At 33.9% G+C, this 21,884-nt stretch overlaps 1 protein-coding gene, 2 long non-coding RNA genes and 1 pseudogene across 5 annotated transcripts; 1 reads left to right on the top strand and 3 right to left on the bottom strand.

The window, feature by feature from the left end:
* Positions 1 to 1,271: 1,271 nt before the first annotated feature.
* LOC146944239 (ABC transporter B family member 9-like) lies at positions 1,272 to 8,796 on the bottom strand. Of its 2 annotated transcripts, XM_085742643.1 has the most exons (12): positions 8,212 to 8,796; positions 8,008 to 8,062; positions 7,655 to 7,830; positions 6,980 to 7,201; positions 6,668 to 6,906; positions 5,743 to 6,268; positions 5,250 to 5,523; positions 4,044 to 4,683; positions 3,439 to 3,667; positions 2,892 to 3,158; positions 2,318 to 2,581; positions 1,272 to 2,113 (listed from the first exon to the last, which is right to left on the bottom strand). In XM_085742643.1, exons 1-12 carry the CDS (start codon positions 8,446 to 8,448, stop codon positions 1,469 to 1,471), a joined length of 3,774 nt encoding a protein of 1,257 aa, XP_085598769.1. In that variant the 5' UTR covers positions 8,449 to 8,796; the 3' UTR covers positions 1,272 to 1,468. The 2 variants fall into 2 exon arrangements, with proteins under 2 accessions (XP_085598769.1, XP_085598770.1); XM_085742644.1 differs by lacking the exon at positions 8,008 to 8,062 and having other exon boundaries at positions 8,212 to 8,352.
* Positions 8,797 to 9,006: 210 nt separating this feature from the next.
* On the bottom strand, positions 9,007 to 11,449 carry LOC146944238 (uncharacterized). The gene is made up of 2 exons (XR_015025884.1): positions 10,156 to 11,449; positions 9,007 to 9,305 (listed from the first exon to the last, which is right to left on the bottom strand). It is a non-coding gene; the product is annotated as an uncharacterized LOC146944238 (long non-coding RNA).
* A 903-nt stretch (positions 11,450 to 12,352) lies between these two features.
* Positions 12,353 to 12,933, bottom strand: LOC146944237 (uncharacterized). Its single transcript, XR_015025883.1, has 2 exons — positions 12,743 to 12,933; positions 12,353 to 12,582 (listed from the first exon to the last, which is right to left on the bottom strand). It is a non-coding gene; the product is annotated as an uncharacterized LOC146944237 (long non-coding RNA).
* Positions 12,934 to 14,843: 1,910 nt separating this feature from the next.
* Positions 14,844 to 16,525, top strand: LOC146944236 (ABC transporter B family member 11 pseudogene; annotated as a pseudogene). The gene is made up of 4 exons (XR_015028032.1): positions 14,844 to 15,265; positions 15,371 to 15,599; positions 15,688 to 16,300; positions 16,376 to 16,525. The product of XR_015028032.1 is annotated as an ABC transporter B family member 11 pseudogene (transcript).
* Positions 16,526 to 21,884: the final 5,359 nt, after the last annotated feature.

Genomic DNA, 21,884 nt, shown 5'->3' with positions numbered 1-21,884 from the left:
ATAAATTTTTGGGAAATGTTAACTTGTGCCCTTGGGGCATAAGTTAAGAAATCAAATGTAGAAGGTTTTTCTTGGAACTTGGGCACAAGTTAACAAGACCCAAAAATTTTTGGCACATTATTAGGAACAACAAAAAAAAAATTTATAGGGAAGGTGTATAAATAAATTTTTGTGCTAGCAAATCATGCCAAAAAGGCCACAAAAATGAATAGAGTTCAGCCCAGACCTTAATTATGTCAATGTTTGTGCCTTTGAGTGAACTTTGCTATATATATACCCCCCATAAACCAAATATTTCTATATGAACCCTCCTCCTTAAAAGTTTTTTTTGGACCCCCTACCGGCATGGGCCTTAGGCTGTCGCACCCCCGACCTATGCCTAGGGCCGGTCATGATTCTTTCATAATAAGTCACACTTTGTTAGTGAGTTGCAATGTCATCGTTCACTAAATTTCTTTTAATACTTTGTTAGTCACACTTTGTAAGTACCTCGTTAATGAAGTCCATTCTTTTCAATACTTTATTCCATGTAAGCACATGATAGTAATTTCTATTTTTAGTGTAACTAAAGATAGAAGTATAACAACAACGTATGCATACAAGAAATACTTTATAAAAATTCTCCAAATTTATTATCTAAAATTCTACATTAAAAAATTTGAGTTATCCTCTAAAATACATTATTTCATAAAATTACCACATTTTGCTTCAAAGAAAAATATCCTAAATATTAACACACATTGTAATTTCCTTAACTCGTAATGTCTATTTCATATTCATTGGAATGAAGGTTGAACTTAATGCTTTATAAGCTAACAACAACAGTATCCTATCCTGATTTCATCTGCAATCCTATATGTTATTTTTCTCTAATTTTTTTTTTGAATCAGCAAATTTATTCTCGTCAGGTTGTGTAAGGCACACAAACCCGCGGTAAAAACAATAACCAACGGTTACAAACACGGCACCGTATATATGCGGATTACCGAACAACACATAACCAATAAACCAGGCACCCAAAGCCTCTAAACACCATAAAAATGCGACCCTCTAAAGATGCCACTATCCACTTAAAAATGAGGCTAAAAGGTATACATTCCAAAGGCCACCTGTGAACGAAAACAACAACAGGACTCTAACCACAACCCAAAATGCATACCCCTGCCTCATGATTATGGAAATGGAGACAAAAGAAAAAGCTAGGCACAAAAACTATATAAATGCCGCCCCTAATACACAAACTGCACAACACTCCTAGTAACAGAACCAAATAAAAACCTGCTACCTACAAACAGCAGCCTCATGCTTATTTTTCTCTAATAAACTGGATGAAAAGTCCGACTTAGAACTTATAAAGATTACTAATGATCCTCATCAACAAAATTTTATAGGATACAATCTGGTACGACTATCCATTTATATGCAAAACATTTGCAAATAGAAAAAAAAAAATCAAATAAATATAAATCTATGATGCACTAATGTGAAGAGCAACCAATGAAGCATAAACTCCGCCATCAATCTTCATCAACAAATCATGTCTACCTTTCTCAGCAATCACTCCATTTTTCACTACAGCGATAATATCAGCACCTTTAATCGTAGCAAGACGATGAGCCACAACAACAGTAGTTCTGTTAACACTGACTCTATCTAAAGCCTCTTGAACTACACGTTCTGACTCAGCATCAAGTGCACTGGTTGCCTCATCAAGTAAAAGTATTCTAGGGTCTTTCAATATAGCTCTTGCAATTGCTATACGTTGTTTTTGTCCACCTGATAATTGTGTGCCTCTTTCGCCTACCGATGTATTGTAACCACCTGGAAGAGAGCTTATGAAGTTGTGTGCATTGGCTGCGTTAGCTGCTGCAATGATCTCATCCTCCGTAGCACCTCCTTCTTTTCCATAACCTATGTTAGCACGAATGCTTTCGTTGAAAAGAATAGGCTCTTGACCAACCAACCCCATTTGTTGTCTCAACCAGCTTAATCTGAAAGTTTTGAGATCCAATCCATCTAGTAATATACGTCCAAAATTAGGGTCATAAAATCTCTCTAAGAGGCTGATAACGGTTGATTTTCCACTGCCACTTTCTCCAACCAAGGCTACAGTCTACATATAAATATATCAACAATGTAATTAATTATCTCACATATTATCAAATGAGTACATTTGTACAACAGTCGTGTTATTTGAACAGCTTAAATTTGTCAACTTTCGTTAACCACTTAAAAAGTTGTCTAAATTTGGTTGTTAAAAAAATAATTTCTCTTTGCACAATTATTAGATTGACTAAAGTAATTCTTAATTGATTACCTTTCCAGCTGGGATGCTAAGACACAAATCTTTGAAAATTTGAATATTAGGCCTTGTTGGGTATCTAAAGCTGACATGTTGAAGTTCAATATCACCTTTCACAGTTTCTAGTGTCACACCCTCATTACTACTTGAGTCAATGGTTGGTTTGCTGTCTAGAATTTCAAATATTGAAGCTGTAGAATCTTTAGCCTTGTTAGTATCTGGTGCTAAAGCACTAGTCTGCGAAACGCCTATTGCTGTCATTGTTAAACAAAAGAAAACCTGCACAAAACTTATAGTAAGAACCAGTTCACAAGAAAAACCAAATAATTAGGGTCTTTTTCGATTGACTTATTTGAACTTTACACTGGTTTAAGCACTGGTGACACTGTTTGCGAGAGCTTATGACATGTGCATAAACTGTTTTCAGCTTATTTCTATAAGCTCTCTAGAACTGTTTGAATTTATTTTATATTATTTTATTATGGAAATAGCTTATATGTTAACACATCTATGATAAGTCTATAAGCTCTTAATTAAGTTGTTTATCCAACTAGAGCCTAAAAGTGGAACATAAAGTGTTGTATTGTACCTTGAAAACCTCTCCAAAAGTTGCTTTGCCGTGTTGCATAAGAACTGATCCTATGTAGAAACAGAAAGCATTTGTGCAGTATAGAGCAAAAAATGAGAAACCGAATCCTATACCACTAACAAGTCCCAACCTAACACCTTGTTTTTCTGGTGCTGAACATTTTTTCTGGTACATATCCATCACCTTTTGTTCAGCACAAAATGATGCAACAGTTCTGATGCTACCAACAGCATCATTTGCAACTTGACTTGCCTCTTCATACATCACCTATAAAAAAACAAAAGGCTCTTGTTAATACACAATTAGGATTGTTCATGGTTCGATTGAGGAATGAAACTAAATCAAACCGAACCGTACAACAGTTTGGTTAAACTGATATAAGGGTTTGGTGCACCGGTTCTGTGTATCCGAACCAGAATTGCCATTACAGGATATGGAACAGTACTTTTTTGAGCCAAAAAGAACCGAACTGTGATGGATAGTTCATAGTATACAAGTATACATTTCTATTGATGGAATCGACAAAAAATTGTTGATTAGACCAAACCTTTGCATCTGCACTGAATCCTTTTAGAAACTTCATTTGAATGTATCCTTGTATGAGCATCAATGGTGACACAGCGAGAACCACAAAAGATAGAATCCAATTGGCACTGAATGCTATAACTAGTCCTGCTGCTACTGTTGCTATGTTTTGCACAATGAGGGCCAATGTGTCACCAACAAGAGTTCTCACAGTTGAAGCATCAGTAGCTAACCTTGCACTAACGGCACCACTGCAAGGAACATTCATTTCTTGTAGTAAGTTAGATAATTTCATAGAAATAATATATGATAATGAATGTGTTTAGCAAAATATAGACTCAGTTCCCAAATTCCTCTCCTTCAAAATGGATATGGCTTGTGTGCAGGTACAATCCCATGATTGGACGTAGTCAACCACATCTGGATCATCCGATCTTGATCCAACGGCCACGATGTGGTTGAGTGCATGTAGTCACACTGCACACAATCCAAAACCCTAAAAAATCATACCCTTAATCCAAACATACCCTCAATTTCAAGGACCTACTTGTTAGAACCTTGAAATTTCATGGATTAACTTGAGAATTCACTACTTCATAATTGGAAGTAAATATGATCATAACATACCTTGAATTTGAAGGATGATCAAACCAACTGATTTCTTGGTGCACAACTTTTTTAAATGTCAATGAACGAATTCTTTCAACAAGTTTCCCACCAGCAATCCCAAATAAGTAGTTCTGTACTGGTAGAGCCACAAGGGTAATAAAACCCAAACCAAGAAATAAAAGTGACCAAAACTCAGAGTCTTTTCTAAGTTGCTCAGCGGGTTTATAGAAAGTATTAATACATGATGAAAGCAATAGGCCAAATATAGGAAGAGTAACACCATGTACTGCTGCAGCTATGGATCCAAGTAGTACTACAGGAACCTCAGGCTTGTTCAACTTTGCCAAACGTTTAACCGAAACTTTTTGGCGTTTCACATTATCAAGTTCACTACTTTCATCATTACCATTGGTTCCTTCTACATATCCAGCAATTTGATATGGAAGAGTTAGGCCAAGTGAAAAAGAGTGTCTACTTCCTGATGAACCTTGGCTTATTGATCTTGCAAAGGATGTTCTTTGAGTATCTAAATTGAAACTGTTCCTTGACTTATCTTCTTCTGAACTGTTGCTTCTTTCTGCTTCCTTTGCTCCTTTTTGTAGACTAATAAGCTGAGAGTAAGCACCACAAGGATCCTTGACTAACTCATCATGAGTACCTACATATAAAAGGAAAAATACAAAATTGAATACTAATATTAAGGAGGGACCAAATTACATCGGTGTAGCACTTGAGTAGTGTTAAACCTGCACCATTCGTTAACTTTTTATTCAACACATCTTTTTAGGATTGACCGTAATTGAACCAAACTCTGTTATAAAAATCTTGTTAAAAATGAAACGAAACATTAATGGTTTGCCATGAACCGAATTGGTGTAAAAGTTCGGCGCACTGGTTCTGTCGTATCAAATCTTACCAGAACCACCTTTACGAAAAACCGAATTGTACTTTTTTGAGTAGAGCTAATTATTTGTGAACCAAAATATACCAAATTTCTATAATTAGGAATGCTGAAAAAACTAAAAATCAAACCAAATCCAATATTACAACTGTTTTTTAGTTGTTTTGGAACATCCCTACATCTTTTACAAAATTGACTGTTGGATTAAATTTTATATCATATAAATTATATATGCAAATTTTTAAGTAAATCTAAAATCATTTAATATTGTATTGGGGTGTAAACTATAGATAAAAGAAACTGAAACAGTTAAATTTTATAACCTTTTTCCACAATTTTGCCCTGATGAACCACTGCTATGGTGTCAGCATTTCTGATAGTTGTTAAACGATGTGCAACAACTACGGTAGTCCTTTGTGTCATAACTTTTTCCAATGCTTCTTGAACAACACGTTCAGACTCAGCATCCAATGCACTTGTGGCTTCATCAAGAAGAAGGATTCTTGGATTCTTCAATATTGCCCTTGCAATTGCAATTCTTTGTTTTTGTCCACCAGAAAGTTGAGTTCCATGACCACCTACCATTGTATCAAGACCCTGCAAACAGAAATGTACAATTCATTAGATTCAAACAATCTGAGCCATGTGGCATCGACACTTCATCTTGAATGTTTGTTTGGTATTCGACACCAACATGATACTGTTGCATGTGCTTACATTCAATCACTTCTATTTTCTCAATGTCAAGTTTGGTGTAAGTGCTTCACCGGATAAGAGTGTCTATAAGTATATCCTGAGTAAAAGAATTTGTTATACCTGAGGGAGTTTATCAATGAAATTTTTAGCATTAGCAAGTGTTATTGCTGTTATTATTTCCTCATCTGTTGCACCTTCTTTCCCATAAGCAATGTTCTCCTTGATACTAGCAGTAAACAACACAGGTTCTTGACCAACAAGTCCAATCTGTTCTCTTATCCATTTAACTTGAAAACTCTTCAAGTTGACACCATCTATAAGCACTTCTCCAGCTTCAGGATCATAAAATCTTTCTAATAAACTAATTATAGTTGACTTTCCACTACCACTTTGACCCACTAAAGCAGCAGTTGTGCCACTTGGAATATAGAATGAGAATCCGGCAAAGATCTGCACATCTGGTCTTGCAGGGTATCTAAAGTAAACATCTTTGAGTTCAATGTCTCCCTTTATATTCTCCAGTATAACACCACTTGTGTCATAAGCATCAATGTTTGGTTTTCTTTTAATGGTCTCAAACATCTTATATGCTGCTACTTGGCCTGTTGTAAATGCATTTATGCATGGTGTAGTTTGACCAAGGGACCTAAGTTAATAATAATGAAATTGTCAATGCAATTAAAGCATGATAAGCTTCAAATATCAATCGCAACAACAACAAAAAGTATGATATAAACCGATTTAAAGACCGAAAATGTCAAACCAGTCGCTAGCATTAGCAACTAGTAGTTTAGCGACATTTTTCAAATCGGTCTTTTAATCATTTAGTATCCAATTTAGAGACTGGTTTAGCGATGGATTTGAAAAAATTGTTGCTAAACACACTGAAATATTTATGTCACTAAATAGTTCACTAACATTAACAAATAGTGGTTTTGCGACATTCTTCAAATCGGTATCTAATCAAATGGATCATAACCTCATTTAGCAACTGATTTATAAATAAGTTTTTCACTAAATCAGTCGTGAAATAGTGATTACTTACATTCCACCAGTATTAATTGATATGATTATATTGAAGACACTTCCACCATCATATCCTTTCTCAGTGATGAGTTTGGAACCATACCACATAGCAAGTGCATATGTGCCAAAGATAATAAGCAAAAGTAATCCCATTCCTGTCCCTGAGGCCAACCCTTGTTGAACTGTACTTTTATAAGCAATTCTTAACTTATTATTGTACTTTTCAGTTGCTTTTTCCTCACCAGTAAAAGAGGCAACCTGATTAAGAAAAGGATTTATATCAAGGACTATGCTGATTAAGTTTTCTACAAGTTAATAAAAAAAAACTTACTGTTCTAATGGCTCCAACTGTTTGTTCCACAACTACTCCAGCTTCTGAATAAGCAATTTGTCCACGACTTGACATTTTCGCCATCATCATTGACATAAATCCACCAACAATGACAATACATGGAATGCATGCAAGCAAAACAAGAGTGAGTTCCCATCCTTTTGTAAAGGCGATCACAAATCCACCAAGAAAAGATGAAATAAGTTGTATAAACTTCCCAACCTGTCATCAATTAACTTCATGTCAGTCCCTTTTCTTTTCTTCTTGTTTGAATAAGAGAGCCACGTAGAAAATGTTAAATTATATGTGAAAAAAATGACATTGTTTTCTAATTTAGGTAAATTTCTAACACTTGGTGACAAAATAAGTGACAATTTGTTCTCTCTTTAATATTGTGATTCATCTTTTTAGTAGTTGATACTTGATACCATTGTTTCAAAAAATTGAAACAGAGATGTTCTAAGTTCAACTACTTTAAACCGTTCGAACAAGGATCACATTGTAATTGAACCGCTCAAATAACTGAACTGTAGATATGAACCGTCTAGTTAGGTTCGGTTTTTAAAAACATTGGTTGATAGTAACATAGGAATAATAAAATATCACAGGTATAATCCTTGGAAGAACATAATACATGCATATGGTGTTAAATTGTCATACAAGAAAGAAACTTGCCTTTTCTCCCATGGCATCTTGAATGAGAATGGTATCACCAGACATTCTTCCAATAACCTCTCCACTAGTTGCTTCAGTGTCAAAGTAGGAAATGTCTTGCTTTAATATAGTTTTCAAGTACAAGCTACGAATCCTTGCAGCTTGTCTTTCTCCTGTCACCATCCAACATGCTACCTCTGCAGCATCAAACAAAAAATTACCCTCATATTAGGATTCTACAATTATATTGCTTTCTAACAAATAATTAAGCAGACAAAATAACAAAATTCAAATCTCGTCTGAAAAGTTGTGAAATAGTCGTTAGTATCACTCTAATTTATATCAATTTCTCAGAGAAAAAATTGCCATCTTACGTAGAAATGATGCTATTCCAGATCCAGCACCAAGGTAAATAAATAATAACGCAATCTGAAATGCAAAGTATATATAAGTTAGTTAGTTTGCATGCAAACATGATATGACGTGGCATGCAAAGCTAGAAAATTAAAGAAACAAGAACAAGGATATTTATGTGTGTATTTGAAGTTATATAATAAGTATATAATAATTATGAATACCTTAGAAACTTCTTTGACAATGTGTGATGGATCGGTGGAGCCAAAGGTGTTGATGAGTTTTCCAAAAATAAGTGTCATAAGAGGCTGAGATAATCCATTAGCCACGGCACATATGAAACCAATGATCATCAAAATCACGTCAAGTTTGTCAGCAAAATTGAACAGTTTGTAGAAAGGAACTTTTTCATCAACTTTTGGTTTATTTTCTTCATCCTTTGCCTCTGGTTTTTGTTCCATGGCTAATGATTTAGGTTTAGGAGGGTACGTAACCCTCTTTACGTAGAAAAGAAAGAAAGAGAAAATTAACAAGAGTTTGGTGTGATGAAATAGAGATGCGATATTAATGCATGCTTGCTTACATGCAACATCTAATTTTAGCAACGAAATGCTCCTTTTTCTAGAAAATGAATATTTGTTTGACTTTCTAGAATATTAACAATATTTCATTGCCATCCTTTTGTTTTGCTAAGTTGGTAGTCGCCAAGGACAATAATATGAAACGACCCCGTTAAAACTATGATTCTTCGCTTCTCTACATTTAAATGCGTGAGTCCAGCTATGAGTATTTAACTCACTTTTATGATTCTTCGCCACGGCACATATGAAACCAATGATCATCAAAATCACGTCAAGTTTGTCAGCAAAATTGAACAGTTTGTAGAAAGGAACTTTTTCATCAACTTTTGGTTTATTTTCTTCATCCTTTGCCCTATTGAATTTTTATTTAATTTTTACATTGCCCTATTGAATTTTATTTACACTTTCAATCAAATTTCATCATTTAAATATGCCAAATATCTAAATGGTTGTTATCGCTGCAAATTTAGCGCTTAGTCCGCTAACAAATTTGTAACACCCATACTAAACGTACCATGGATATTTAGCATGTGCGTTAAACTTGGTAGTGGATACATTAAAATTACAATAATAAAAATTTTCAACTGAATAAATATATACATCATTGCAGGAATCGTACATCTGCTAAATACATTTATGGCATCATAGGAATAACCCAGACTAGTACGGCACGAGCATATGAAGATATATCATCCAGCCTCCTGCATTGCCTCCTTTGTCACGTACAATCTGTTGATCTGAAATAAATAAAAGGGATTGGGGTGAGATAGGATGTCCTAGACTGTAGGCAATCTCGGGGAACCTAGGATCGCAATCTGTTTCTAAACTCAACCAATTTCGGGTTTATACAATATTTTGATGCATAACTGAGCGATCGGGGGATAACTAGGATCAATGTCTGAAATACTGATATAATCCTAATACTAATGTTGAAATCATAATCATAATTATAATCGTAATGTTTGTCATATTATATTAGAATGTTAGCGTTGAACAAACAATATTATCTGAGTTGATTTTACGGAATAAACCCAGGTGGAGTAACCCCGGAATTTATTCCACTGCTAACCGGTAATAATTCCAACTGGCGAGAACCCAACTGACGGGGATACCGGACTCGTCTTGTCGTCATGGGGTCATCCTTGCAGATAGTGCCCGTTCCAACTGGTGGGAACCTTTCGTATCCAACTGGGGGGATAGCGAAAGCGACGACTTAAATATGTTTTAAAAATTATAAACTGAACCGATTCTTATAAATATGAAATAATCTCAACTCCACTACTAACGGGGAGTTAGAGAGTCATAATTTAACTGATTTCTTATGATGATAATATTTCTGAATTTGATAATAAAGACGTAATAATTTCGTTTTTATCCTGAAATTAATTCTGATGCTAACCTATTCATGTTCTAGGCATATCGTTGTCATATGTCATTCTTAAAAGGTCGTAAATAATTTCCCATACCTGATAAACTTATATTGTCACAAGAAACTAACATAATTTAATAAGCTAAAATAAATAAATTAATGTAGTTTTATGGAAAATTAAACTACCCAAGGTGGGGCTTCTATCTAAAGTAACTCACTGTGCATCAGTCCTAGAAATTGCAAGCAGCTTATCCACAATTTGCAGCTTCTGCTTTCTACAAAACTCCATAATCACTTTCCAAAAAAGCTTATGTCTTGGCTTATAGGTCTCACCCTTTCCGAAACGACTCAAATCACTTGTGACATACTCTTACTTCATCAACCAACATACACAAAAAGTTCCATTTTAGTCCCTGCACAGGAAGTTCACCGTTTGACTATTTAAGCACTTTTACCATTAGTAAAACAGCTTATCATTTTTCCATTACTCATATACCCATTCAACATATCTCTCCTAAGCTGGTCTTCACAAAATAATACCTGAAACAACTTAAATTCCAACTTAAGCTCTTATGCAAACGACTTAACTAACAACTTAGAACTTTTGTCATATCAATTTCGATCCAAACTTTAACACAACAGTTCCAACATGTATAATCAGCCCTGTCAATCACTTATACAGCAGCTTAAATCCACAACTTAGTCATTTAAGGCCTAAGGTAATTAAGTCACTTGATGAAGAAGCAAGAGTTGAAGAAATTACACAATAGGAGCAAAAATTGAAGAAAATTAGCTCAACTGCATCGTGCCATGTTAGAAGAATTAATTTGAAGCAAATCTTATAGCTTGCATCATGCCACGATGGGACATATCGTCCCATGATGGAAAATTGTGAAGCATCGTTTCACCATCGTGGCACGGTGGCATGAGAGATCCAAAGCCCAAAAAATCTATAAATAGAGCCCTTCACCACCATAATTCACATCAATTCAAGAAGGAGCAAATCCGGAAGAAGGAGGGAGCAAGGAGCTCTCAGGGAAGGCAATCTCCCACCATTGGAAGTAGTTTTCTTAGCGCTTTAAGAGGTTATTTCGTATGTGTAATTCTCTAACTCTTTTGTCATAATTATGCTTATGAGTAACTAATTTTCTTAGTTAGGTGAAGTAGATGAACTTCCCTATAGGGATATTTGATACATGCAATTGGTTTGAAAAATATTATATTACTTGCAATTATATTTATTTATTTTTAATTATATCTTCTGTGCTTATATTCCAATTTGGTGAACTTCCTGGTGTCTTTAATTGCAATAGGGTGATTTTAGTATGCGAAAGCACATTTCACTATTTTAGGGTTAATCCGTCTATGTCAAATTCATTGCAATGAAGGTTGAACTTAATGCTTTATAAGCTAACAACACTTGACATCTTACTTATATGCCTCCTAATCCTGATTTGATCTGCAATCCTGTGTGTTATTTTTCTCTAATAAATATAAATCTATGATGCACTAATGTGAAGTGCAACCAATGAAGCATCAATAAATCATGCATGTCTACCCTTCTCAGCAATCACTCCATTTTTCACTACAGAGATAATATCCATCACCTTTTGTTCAGCACAAAATGATAGCCTCTGACAGTACTAGATCCTTTGGGAAACCAGGCCAAATACTGACCTAATGAAGTTAGATGAGTAATAAAGTTATCGCCGGAAGCAATAAAAGGAGATTTAATCATAGCAAGAGGTCGGTGGAGTGAAAAGTTAATCGGAGTTCCTCTCACGGATCATACGTTAAGTCAGATTTTGAGCCAAGTTAAGAAAAACGCATTAAGTCGGGTCATTATTAACCGACATACGATGGTTTTAAAAGACTACAACTTATTCGTTACATCAAATCTCCTCTGGTTTTCTCCCTGCATATATATTAAGCCAATTAGAGGAACCCTTCCCAGCATTAGTCATTAATGCTAATAGTTGAAAGCAAAATACAAACACTAAAAGTAAGATGTAGATTATAAAAATTGCTTAGTAAATTACTTCCAACTTTTCTCTATTTCTGATGCTATTATGAACTCAAAACAAATTAATCTTTTGAGACGTTAATGGCCATCCAGCCATATCCCTATTAGAAGTTATGATCCTCATTTTGTCAGTTAAGTGATTTTCACATTGTGTTCAACGTCTCCATGTGAGATAATTTGTTATTTTCCAAAAACCAACTATTCTTAAAAAAGAGATGTATGAGAAGTCGAAAATAATTGTTTACACACGTAAGCAGAATAGAAAAGGCGGACAGATGGAAACGGGAGTGACGAAAACACGTAAGTGCAACAACAAAACAAAAAGAACGGACAATCTTCGTCTGGACACTAATAATAATAATAATAATAATAATAATAATAATAATATAATATTTCATTATAAACATAATAGTATTATTTTTAATTGAAGTTACAATGTTGAGTTTTCAACTTATTTTTATGAAAATATAAATCTCTCAAACGTTCTCTTTACAACAGCATAATTGCATGCCATTATAACAATCGCCACCATGTTGGTTGCCCCGTTTAATACACTGAAGGGCGCATTGATATGATTGACTTGGACAATACTTCGCGTTGAAGCATACTAGGACTCCTGGATCTGAAATTATCATTTCAAGCCTATTATATAAATGTTTCTAAAACTCAAAAAATAAAAAATAAAATAGATATTTAAAACACCACTAACAAAATCTACAATTGCAAGACATTTAATTTATTTGAAAACAAAACAAAATTTAGTTAAGAAACCAATTTGTTACCGGTAAACGTCCCTGAAGCAAGACATACCATTGCAATGGTAATAAAGAGAAGATTGATGTGGGTTGCCATTTTTTTTTTTTTTTTGATAGGCTGACAATTAAATTCTTACAATAGGATATTTATAGTCAAGCCACGTAAATGCATTATGTTTTAAATTATGGAAAATAGTAAAAGTATTAAATTTGGGTCAATAACATTTATTTAAGGTCAACAAAATTAACGTTTATACTTAATACAGTCAATAAAAGTATTAACTTTTGGGTCAATAACATTTATTTAAGGTCAACAAAATTAACGTTTATATTTAATACATAATCCCTATAATAAAAACGTAATGCATTAACTAAAAAAATGTATAAAAAATAATGACATGGTAATAACTAATAATAGGTAGTATTCTCTCAAAAAAAAAACTAATAATAGGTAGTATATATTTTAATTATTTATTAGTCATCCAAAAAAAAAATACGTTATTTACTTTTAACCAAAATAAATAAATTATAATGGTAAAATGAAAATATATAATTAAAAAAAGAATATTTTTGTCTTGTGAGCTTAGTTGAGTTGATAGGGACCGGGGTTCGAACCCTGATCATCTCACTTATCCACCTTAAGGTGAAATTTCTACCCATTAGGTTACTTGATTATTTTAATTATTTTTACAATGTCAAAACCTCAATGTATGGTTGACATTGATTTAAGACCCAGTCACTTAGGGTGTGTTTGGTTTAGAAGAGAAGTTGTGAAGAGAGAAATAGGTAAGAAAGTGTGAAAAGAGAGAAAGATGTGAGAAATAGAGTAGATTTGATGTGTTGTTTGGTATAAGAGATAGATAAGAGAAATAGAGAAGAGAGAAGTATTGATTATTTACAAAAGTACCAAAATACCCTTGAATTTTGGTAAAATTCTATTAAGAGTAATTTAATAATTAGTTTGATTAATCTAAACTATTTGTAATGTATGCTTTTATTTTATTTAAAATGATATTGAAATTAGTTATTTTAATTTTCAATTTTAATTTAAACAATTAATTTTACATAATATATATATATATATATATATATATATATATATATATATATATATATATATATATAAAATCATGCACCAGGAGTGAATTATCACACTCCCACCGTCTACACCAATTCATCATCTAATTACCTAATCATTCATTTTTTTAGGGGGCACTAATCATTCATTTATGTTCCCATCTCCACATGTATATATGTTTTATTTGATTAAAAAGCCTTGTTTTTTTACAGAATTTGATTTGATTAATAAAAACCTAATTATCTACATCCCATGTCTTATTTTTCTCCTATGATGATTCAAAATAGCAAGCATGGTTGCCTTTGCGTTTAACATCTATTTTTCGTCACCGTCCATGGATGCCTTCAGCTCGTCAGACAATGTTCAATTTTATTAGAACCATTCATCAACCATAATGAAATATAATATTTGGAAACAAGAGTGAATTGGAACAACAAATAATAACACACTTCTCTCCCCTTTCATCGCTGCTATGAAGAGAAAGCAAAAAGTAGTGGGTCCCATCATTTTGTAATCTCTCTTCCCTATTTCTCTCCATACCAAACAAGAGAAAACTACAATTTCTTCTCAATTTCTCTCTTCTCTTCCTTCTTTCTCTTCAAACAAACAGACTCTTAGAGCATCTCCAATGGGGGGTCCTTACTTAACAAGGACCACTCCCCGTTAAGGACCCTCCATTGGAGGAAGAAAAATTGAGTCCCCGTTAAGGAACGGGCAACTATATAAGGACTCTCTCTCTCCTGGGTAACTAACGGGTTCCACGTTTAAAAAAGTAATAAAATGTGTACTACTTGGTCCCACTTGCATAAAGAAGTAATAAAATGTGTACTACTTGGTCCCACTTGTAAAAATGAGTAATAGATAAATTATTGTTGTTTAATATGTAAAGATAGTGGGACATATTTAAGTACTTTTCATTGGAGTCCTTATTAATGTATTGCTATTGGAGTCATTGAGTCCTTAATAGGTACTTTTATTAAAAATTATAAATAAATGATGTGTCACGTGGGGTCCATTTAGGGAGTCCTTGTTAGGGAACTACCATTGTGGATGCTTCGAGGCTTGTCTGGAGAAATAGTAGAAGCAGATATTGAACAAGGTCAACTCGATAACAAGAAAAAACCCGAAGTATCTATCTGGCGTTTGGCCAAGTTGAACAAGCCGGAGATTCCTGTCATACTGCTTGGAACCATGGCTGCAATAGTAAATGGTGTTGTGTTCCCTATATTTGACTTCTTGTTTTCAGCAGTCATTAGTATGTTTTATAAACCTCCAGAACAGCAGAGGAAAGAGTCCAGGTTCTGGTCACTTCTATTCGTCGGTTTGGGTTTGGTTACTATAGTGATTTTACCATTGCAAAATTTCTTCTTTGGAATTGCTGGTGGCAAACTTATTGAAAGAATTCGTACATTGACATTTGAAAAGATTGTCCACCAAGAAATTAGATGGTTTGATGATCCTTCACATTCAAGGTATGTTATTCAAAATGTATTTTACTTCAAGACAAAATAATGAAAGAATTATGATGTATTATTTCCTTCTACTCATGAAACTGAAAGAAATGAATCATCTTACAGTGGTGCAGTTGGTGCAACATTATCAATCGACGCTTCAACTGTGAAAAGTCTTGTTGGTGACACAATGGCCCTAATCGTTCAGAACATATCAATGGTCACAGCTGGTCTAGTTACAGCATTCACTGCTAACTAGATTCTTGCTTTTATAGTTTTGGTTGTGTCACCTATGATTCTTATGCAAGGAATCGTTCAGATGAAGTTTCTTAAAGGATTCAGTGCCGATGCCAAGGTTAGTATTACTTGCAGTTTTATCAAGTACATTGTGGAAATTATACATTGTGGGAATCAGGAGAATCTTTTTCCTTTTGTCTATGTAGGTTATGTATGAAGAGGCAAGTCAGGTGGCAAATGATGCCGTCAATAGCATCAGAACTGTTGCATCATTCTGTGCAGAATCAAAGGTGATGGACATGTATAGTAAAAACTGTTTAGGTCCAGCGAAACAAGGTGTTCGCTTGGGGCTTGTTAGTAGTATAGGATTTGGCTACTCTTTTTAGCTCTATATTGCACAAATGCTTTCACTTTCTACATAGGATCTGTTCTAGTGCAACACGGCAAAGCAACTTTTACAGAAGTTTTCAGGGTACAATCACTCAATCAACTTAGCATGCTTTATATTTTATTTATTTTTCTTTTGATCTGGTTCTTACAAGATAATTTATGCAGGTTTTCTTTGCTCTAACAATGACGGCAATCGGTGTTTCCCAGACGACTACGTTGGCACCAGACACTAACAAGGCCAAAGATTCTGCAGCTTCAATATTTGAAATTATTGATAGCAAACCTGATATAGATTCCAGCAGAAATGTGGGTGTAACACATGAAACAGCAGTTGATGATATTGAACTTCAACGTGTCAACTTTAATTACCCAACAAGGCCCAACATCCAAATTTTCACAGATTTAAGCCTAAGCATCCCATCTGCAAAGGTAATCTTTCGGTTGACCAAATCAGTTTATTGAAAACATGTAATGTATTTAAATTGATGATATGTGTATTTGCAGACTATTGCCTTGGTTGGAAACTGTGGTAGTGGAATATCAACAGTTATCAGCCTCTTAGAGAGATTTTATGACCCTAATTCTGGACGTATATTATTAGATGGAGTTTGGATATCAAAACTTTCAGACTAAGCTGGTTGAGACAACAGATGGGTTTGGTTGGTCAAGAGCTTATTCTTTTCAACGAAAGCATTCGTTCCAACATAGCTTATGGCAAAGAAGGAGGTGCTACGGAGGATGGGATCATTGCAGCAGCTAACGCAACAAATGCACACAGCTTCATGAGTTCTCTTCCAGATGGATATGACACCTCTGTTGGAGAAAGAGGCACACAGCTGTCCGGAGGACAGAAGCAGCGCATTGCTATTGCAAGAGCCATGCTAAAAAACCCCAAAATACTTTTGCTTGATGAGGCAACAAGTGCAATTGATGCTGAGTCGGAGCGTATAGTTCAAGAGGCTCTAGATAGAGTGAGTGTGAACAGAACTACTGTGGTGGTGGCTCACCGTCTTACAACAATTCGAGGGGCTGATACTATAGCGGTAATTAAAAATGGGGCGGTGGCTGAAAAGGGAAGACATGATGAGTTGATGTGGATTACTGATGGTGTTTATGCTTCATTAGTAGCTCTTCATTCAAGTGCATCATAAGATATTTTTATTTTCTACTTCCAGTAACTCGGTTCCTCTGATCTTCTACATCCGAGAAAGTGCATTCTAAGGGTGAGCATTTATTGTTTGAGGCAGATTGCATGCTAAGAAGTTTTGGGAAGTGGTAAACTGGTTTATTGGTTTTGTTGATTAGTCTATCACTCATAGCTTCTTAGAGATATTGGTTATTCAAATTTAATTGTCAGAAAGATATTGATTTCAGCATTTTAATTAATATTTAGAAAATTTGAATCATTAATTGATAGTCCTTTATTCATTTATAGGAGACATTCAAATTCAATTGGCAAATATGACATCAAATTTGGAATTGGATAGCATTTTAATCTTTACAGAGCTTGTCATTGATCATAGCTACAAGCAACTCCTAAATCCTAATAGCAAAAGGTTGAAAGTAATTATTATTGCCTGTTAATCAAAATTCAATCATTATTAGTATTAGCTGTGCTAGACCAATGCAACCATTACATACAAAGTTCATATATAAAAGTTCATGAAAATGATGCTTATAAAATGATTAGATAACAAATATTTTCAAGGAGTTTCAGAAAACAATTCATAAGTACCTCGTTAATGAAGATACATTCTTTTCAATACTTTCTTCTATGAACGTGACAGTGTAATTAAAGATAGAAGTATAACAACAATCTATTCATACAAGAAATACTTTATAAAAATTCTCCAAATTTATTATCCAAAATTTTACATTAAAGAATTTGAGTTATCCTCAAAAATAAATTACTTCTTAAAACTCCACCATCAATCTTCCCCTTGTTCATGTAATACACAAATAGTAACCAATTAGCACGTATGTGTCGTGTGAACTTTCCAGAACCTAAAAGTAACCCCCTACTCTTACGAACCTTTATCAAAAACATGTTGGACCGAGTAAGACCAAACAGTAGCTAGTAAACCAAAACTCTTCCTAATTTGTCTGATCTTCATTACAACTAAGAAATTCATCGTCGTTTGACCAAGCAACTACCCTAACAGGGAAGTCGAACTAGACCACATATTCCAGTATTTTTCTGATGTCAACCTGTTGTATTATTCAGTTAGGATGTCATTACTAAATGCCCTCATCGAAATAATTTTAGCCTCTCAATTCGTAACAAATACTCATACCAGATCAGTAGAAGCCAAGCCTTGTTTAGAGTAACGATTAGAACCCACTTCTAAATGATATCAGTCACCTAGATCGATCTATTAAGTGTTGTCATCATTTTGTTCAGAAATAAGTAACCCAGTTTGGCACTAGTCTCAGTATGTCACCAAACATTTCATATAGACAGACCTCACAGCCAATAACCCATCCGAGTCAGTTAAGCATTCCAGTGAGAGTTGTCAATTACATTCCGAATGAGAACCAAGTTTGTCCCAACTCGAGAGAATTGCCAACAGAAAAAAGATTACGAAGTATGAGTTTGGACTTGGTAGAAGCTGAATCTTCCAAGTTCCATTACCTATCCATCCATATGAACCCTCACTCAGCCAAATTCATCAAATTGAGCGATGCTTGATTCGTAATCAGCAAGTCTTAGAAATGTTATGAACAATACGCTCTCCCGAGCCTGTCTAATTTTGATAAGGACAGAAATTTTTCCAGTGCCTTGAGACCCATCAGTTATGTTCGTTAATGTAAGAATTCCTTGAGATGCAAACCTTCCTAATTCCTCGATATCAGGAAGTCAAACTGATATTATAGAGTTACATGGTTATTCTTAAGGATTTATACCAAATGTCTTTAGCCTTTGAGTTACATGGTTGATGACCAACTCAGACCAGTATAAGTTCAATTACTCGTCAAGGGTTATGAGTAATTTCTGTTTAAGTTCTCGCTCGTCCTGTTAATTTGCTAACCCACATCGTCAGACCGTGTCCTAGAACCAATAACCTAACACAGTTCCAATTTCAGTAAAACACTTAGATTTTCCATGTACTTGAATTTTGAAACTGTTAAACCAATTGATTAGTTAACCTTCCTTTATAAGATCTCAACAACTAGATTCGGATAAGATCAAAATCCTTCCAAGTTCAAGGCAATTAAGGAGTTGTAATAAGATCATCATCAATTGTAAAATCTTTCCAGTTCCATCCTCATTAACCAGATCAGATCAGTATAAGCCTGTGATTGCTAACTGAGGGCAACAAGTTGTTGCTTTTGGAAATCATCCGTTAACCTAGTGACTGGTTAGTCAACACCAATCGACAATCCAGAGTTATACAACCCCATTAGTATTACCACTAGCATCAGAAAACCAAGATCGTTGTGACTCGATTTTCCAATCAGTGACCCGGCTAATTTAGCAAACTCTTCATTAAAAATAAAACTTTATCAGCATGTCAGACTAATATTTCCAGTCTTATCTTAAGTAACATTAATGCTAGTAGTTGAAAGCAAAATACAAACACTATAAAAATATTCAGACATTGAAAACTAATTTTATATTTATATTCAACGGTTCTTGGTTACATATGTTTCTTTCCTTCCTACGGAATAATTACTTGAACTACTACAACTACATCCAAAGTACAAGAAGAAGTAAAACAACAGAAAATTTAAAGCAGTAAACGGAGCTCTTTCGGGGGGGAGTGACATTAGAAGTGATGGGCGCAGGAAGCTCTTTCGGCATCAACACCTTGGAGACGGCGTAGATAGCAACTGGAGAGTGGTCATACAAAGTCCGAGTAACAAGAGCTCGGACAATGTTGTTGCTGATGGCCACGGAGCCGTTAACCATCACAGTGATGTTTATCCTATATGTAGCCTGGCCCATGATTTCGGTTGCCACCGTATCTTGCAAATGCGTATCATTGGCAATTTTGCGAAGGACAGCGGGAGGCAAATATCCGCTCAACATATGACACTTGAGAACAAAATACTTGTTATCGTCACTAAGTGAGTTGTATCTTTTGGAAACAGATGCATCTGCGAATGCTTTGTCATCAGGAACAAATATAGTAATTCGCTCACGAGTATCAATCTCACGGTCAATGACGTGAGAATGAAACTCCGAGGCCGCTTTAAAGAAAGTGTGAGAGGAGTAGAGAATTTTGGTTAGGTTGAGGAATGATGATGGTGGCGATGATGATGATGATGATGATGTTATTGGGGATGATATGTTGATGGATGATAATGATGATGGTGATGATAAGATGATGGTAACGATGAGAACTATTTGGAACATGATGATGTTGTTGGAACTTGGAAGATAAAATGATAGATAAAATGTTTGAGGAATCTACTTTGAAATGCAATGGCAGAATCGTTTATATAGTCCCTGAATCATAGATTTTTTATTTATTTTGAAATTAGAAGATTATGTAGTACGTAACCATCATTGTCATCAAATGTGTTTGAGAAGAATATGATGAATACTAAAGTTCATGACTAAAGTAAATGGGTGGAAAGTCCATAGTGATGACTCATGCTGAAGCAATAAAGTGTGGCATTATCACCACTAAATGTGGTTCCAAATAAATCAGATGTACTATTTGACTAAAAACGAAACAATATAGTACAATACTCCATTACTTATTAATTAAGAGAGAGATAGTATGATATTGAATTAAAAAATACAAATTAATTTTAATAATTAATTTTTAAAAATAAGTATGATTTTATTACAAGGTAATTTTGTCATGTCGTATTTAAAATTTAAAAATAAGTATGACTTTTTTAGTACACCAAAGTCTTTTGAATTATGCTAACAATGTATTGTTTTCAACAAAATTATGTGGTATAGCTTTTAATAATATGTTGTTTAAAAAAAAATGTGGAAGCAGAGTTAGAGAAGGAACATGATAATTAAAAAGGAATAATAATTACTAGAGATGACAAAGCAAGTGTATATTGCTTATTGCTTTGTACATTTAAAGATATAAAGATATATAGTACATTCTTTTATAATAAGTCACACTTTGTTAGGGGTTGCAATGTCATCGACTCACCATCACTGGTTTTCTTTTTAATACTTTGTTAGTCACACTTTGTTAGTACCTAGTTAATGAAGTCCATTCTTTTCAATACTTTTTTCTATGAAAGTAACCAAACATGTAAGCACATATTAATAATTTTTATTTTTAGTGTTACTTAAGATAGAAGTATAACAACAATGTATGCATACAAGAAATACTTTATAAAAGTTCTCCAAATTTATTATCTAAAATTCTACATTAAAGAATTTGAGTTATCCTCTAAAATACATTACTTCATAAAATTACCACATTTTGCTTCAAAGAAAAAAAAAATCCTAAATATTAACACACATTGTAATTTCCTTAACTCGTAATGTCTATTTCATATTCATTGCAATGAAGGTTGAACTTAATGCTTTAGAAGCTAACAACACATGCTAGTAATTTCTAATTGTTGAAATATTAGTGAATTTGGATGAAAGTTGTAAAGAATAAACACGTGTTTCTTAGAATTAGTGTTGGTATGAATTGAAAAATATCTCACATTTTGTTTCATTTGTTATAAGTTAAATGAGAAATTTAGGCATCCACTAACAAATACTCATGGTTAAAGGTTTAAATAATTAAAAATTACATATTTTTTAAAAAATAAAATAAAAAATATCTCTAAAAAATAATTGTTATGAGAAAATATTTGAAATAGCTATTCTTATTTAAAAAAAAAAAAAATTGAACATTGTTAAAAATATTATAGCATAAGGATCAAATATTTGAAATGACTTTGTAATATATATGATCGGTTTAAATCAATTCCTCATCTACTTAAATAGTTCTCAATTAAAAATATTATAACAAAAGTATCAATCATGTCATGAGTTGTAAATATAAGAAGAGTCACGAGTTTTTATTTTTGAACCTCTGATTTA

Source organism: Medicago sativa, chromosome 2 (assembly GCF_051527215.1).
Source record: "Medicago sativa cultivar Bolivia chromosome 2, Bolivia_mono, whole genome shotgun sequence".
Taxonomy (NCBI): Eukaryota; Viridiplantae; Streptophyta; class Magnoliopsida; order Fabales; family Fabaceae; genus Medicago; species Medicago sativa.
Note: the sequence above shows the minus strand (reverse complement) of the source record. Positions and strands in the feature narration are given on the sequence as shown.

Bases quoted from the DNA above. Each gene is read 5' to 3' on its own strand.
- LOC146944239 (XM_085742643.1), bottom strand. From the start codon at position 8,448: ATGGAACAAAAACCAGAGGCAAAGGATGAAGAAAATAAACCAAAAGTT. The intron at 3,668-4,043 runs GTATGTTATGAT...TGTTCCTTGCAG, and splicing joins GATCATCCTTCAAATTCAAG to TGGTGCCGTTAGTGCAAGGT. The intron at 2,114-2,317 runs GTAATCAATTAA...ATTTATATGTAG, and splicing joins TTAGCATCCCAGCTGGAAAG to ACTGTAGCCTTGGTTGGAGA.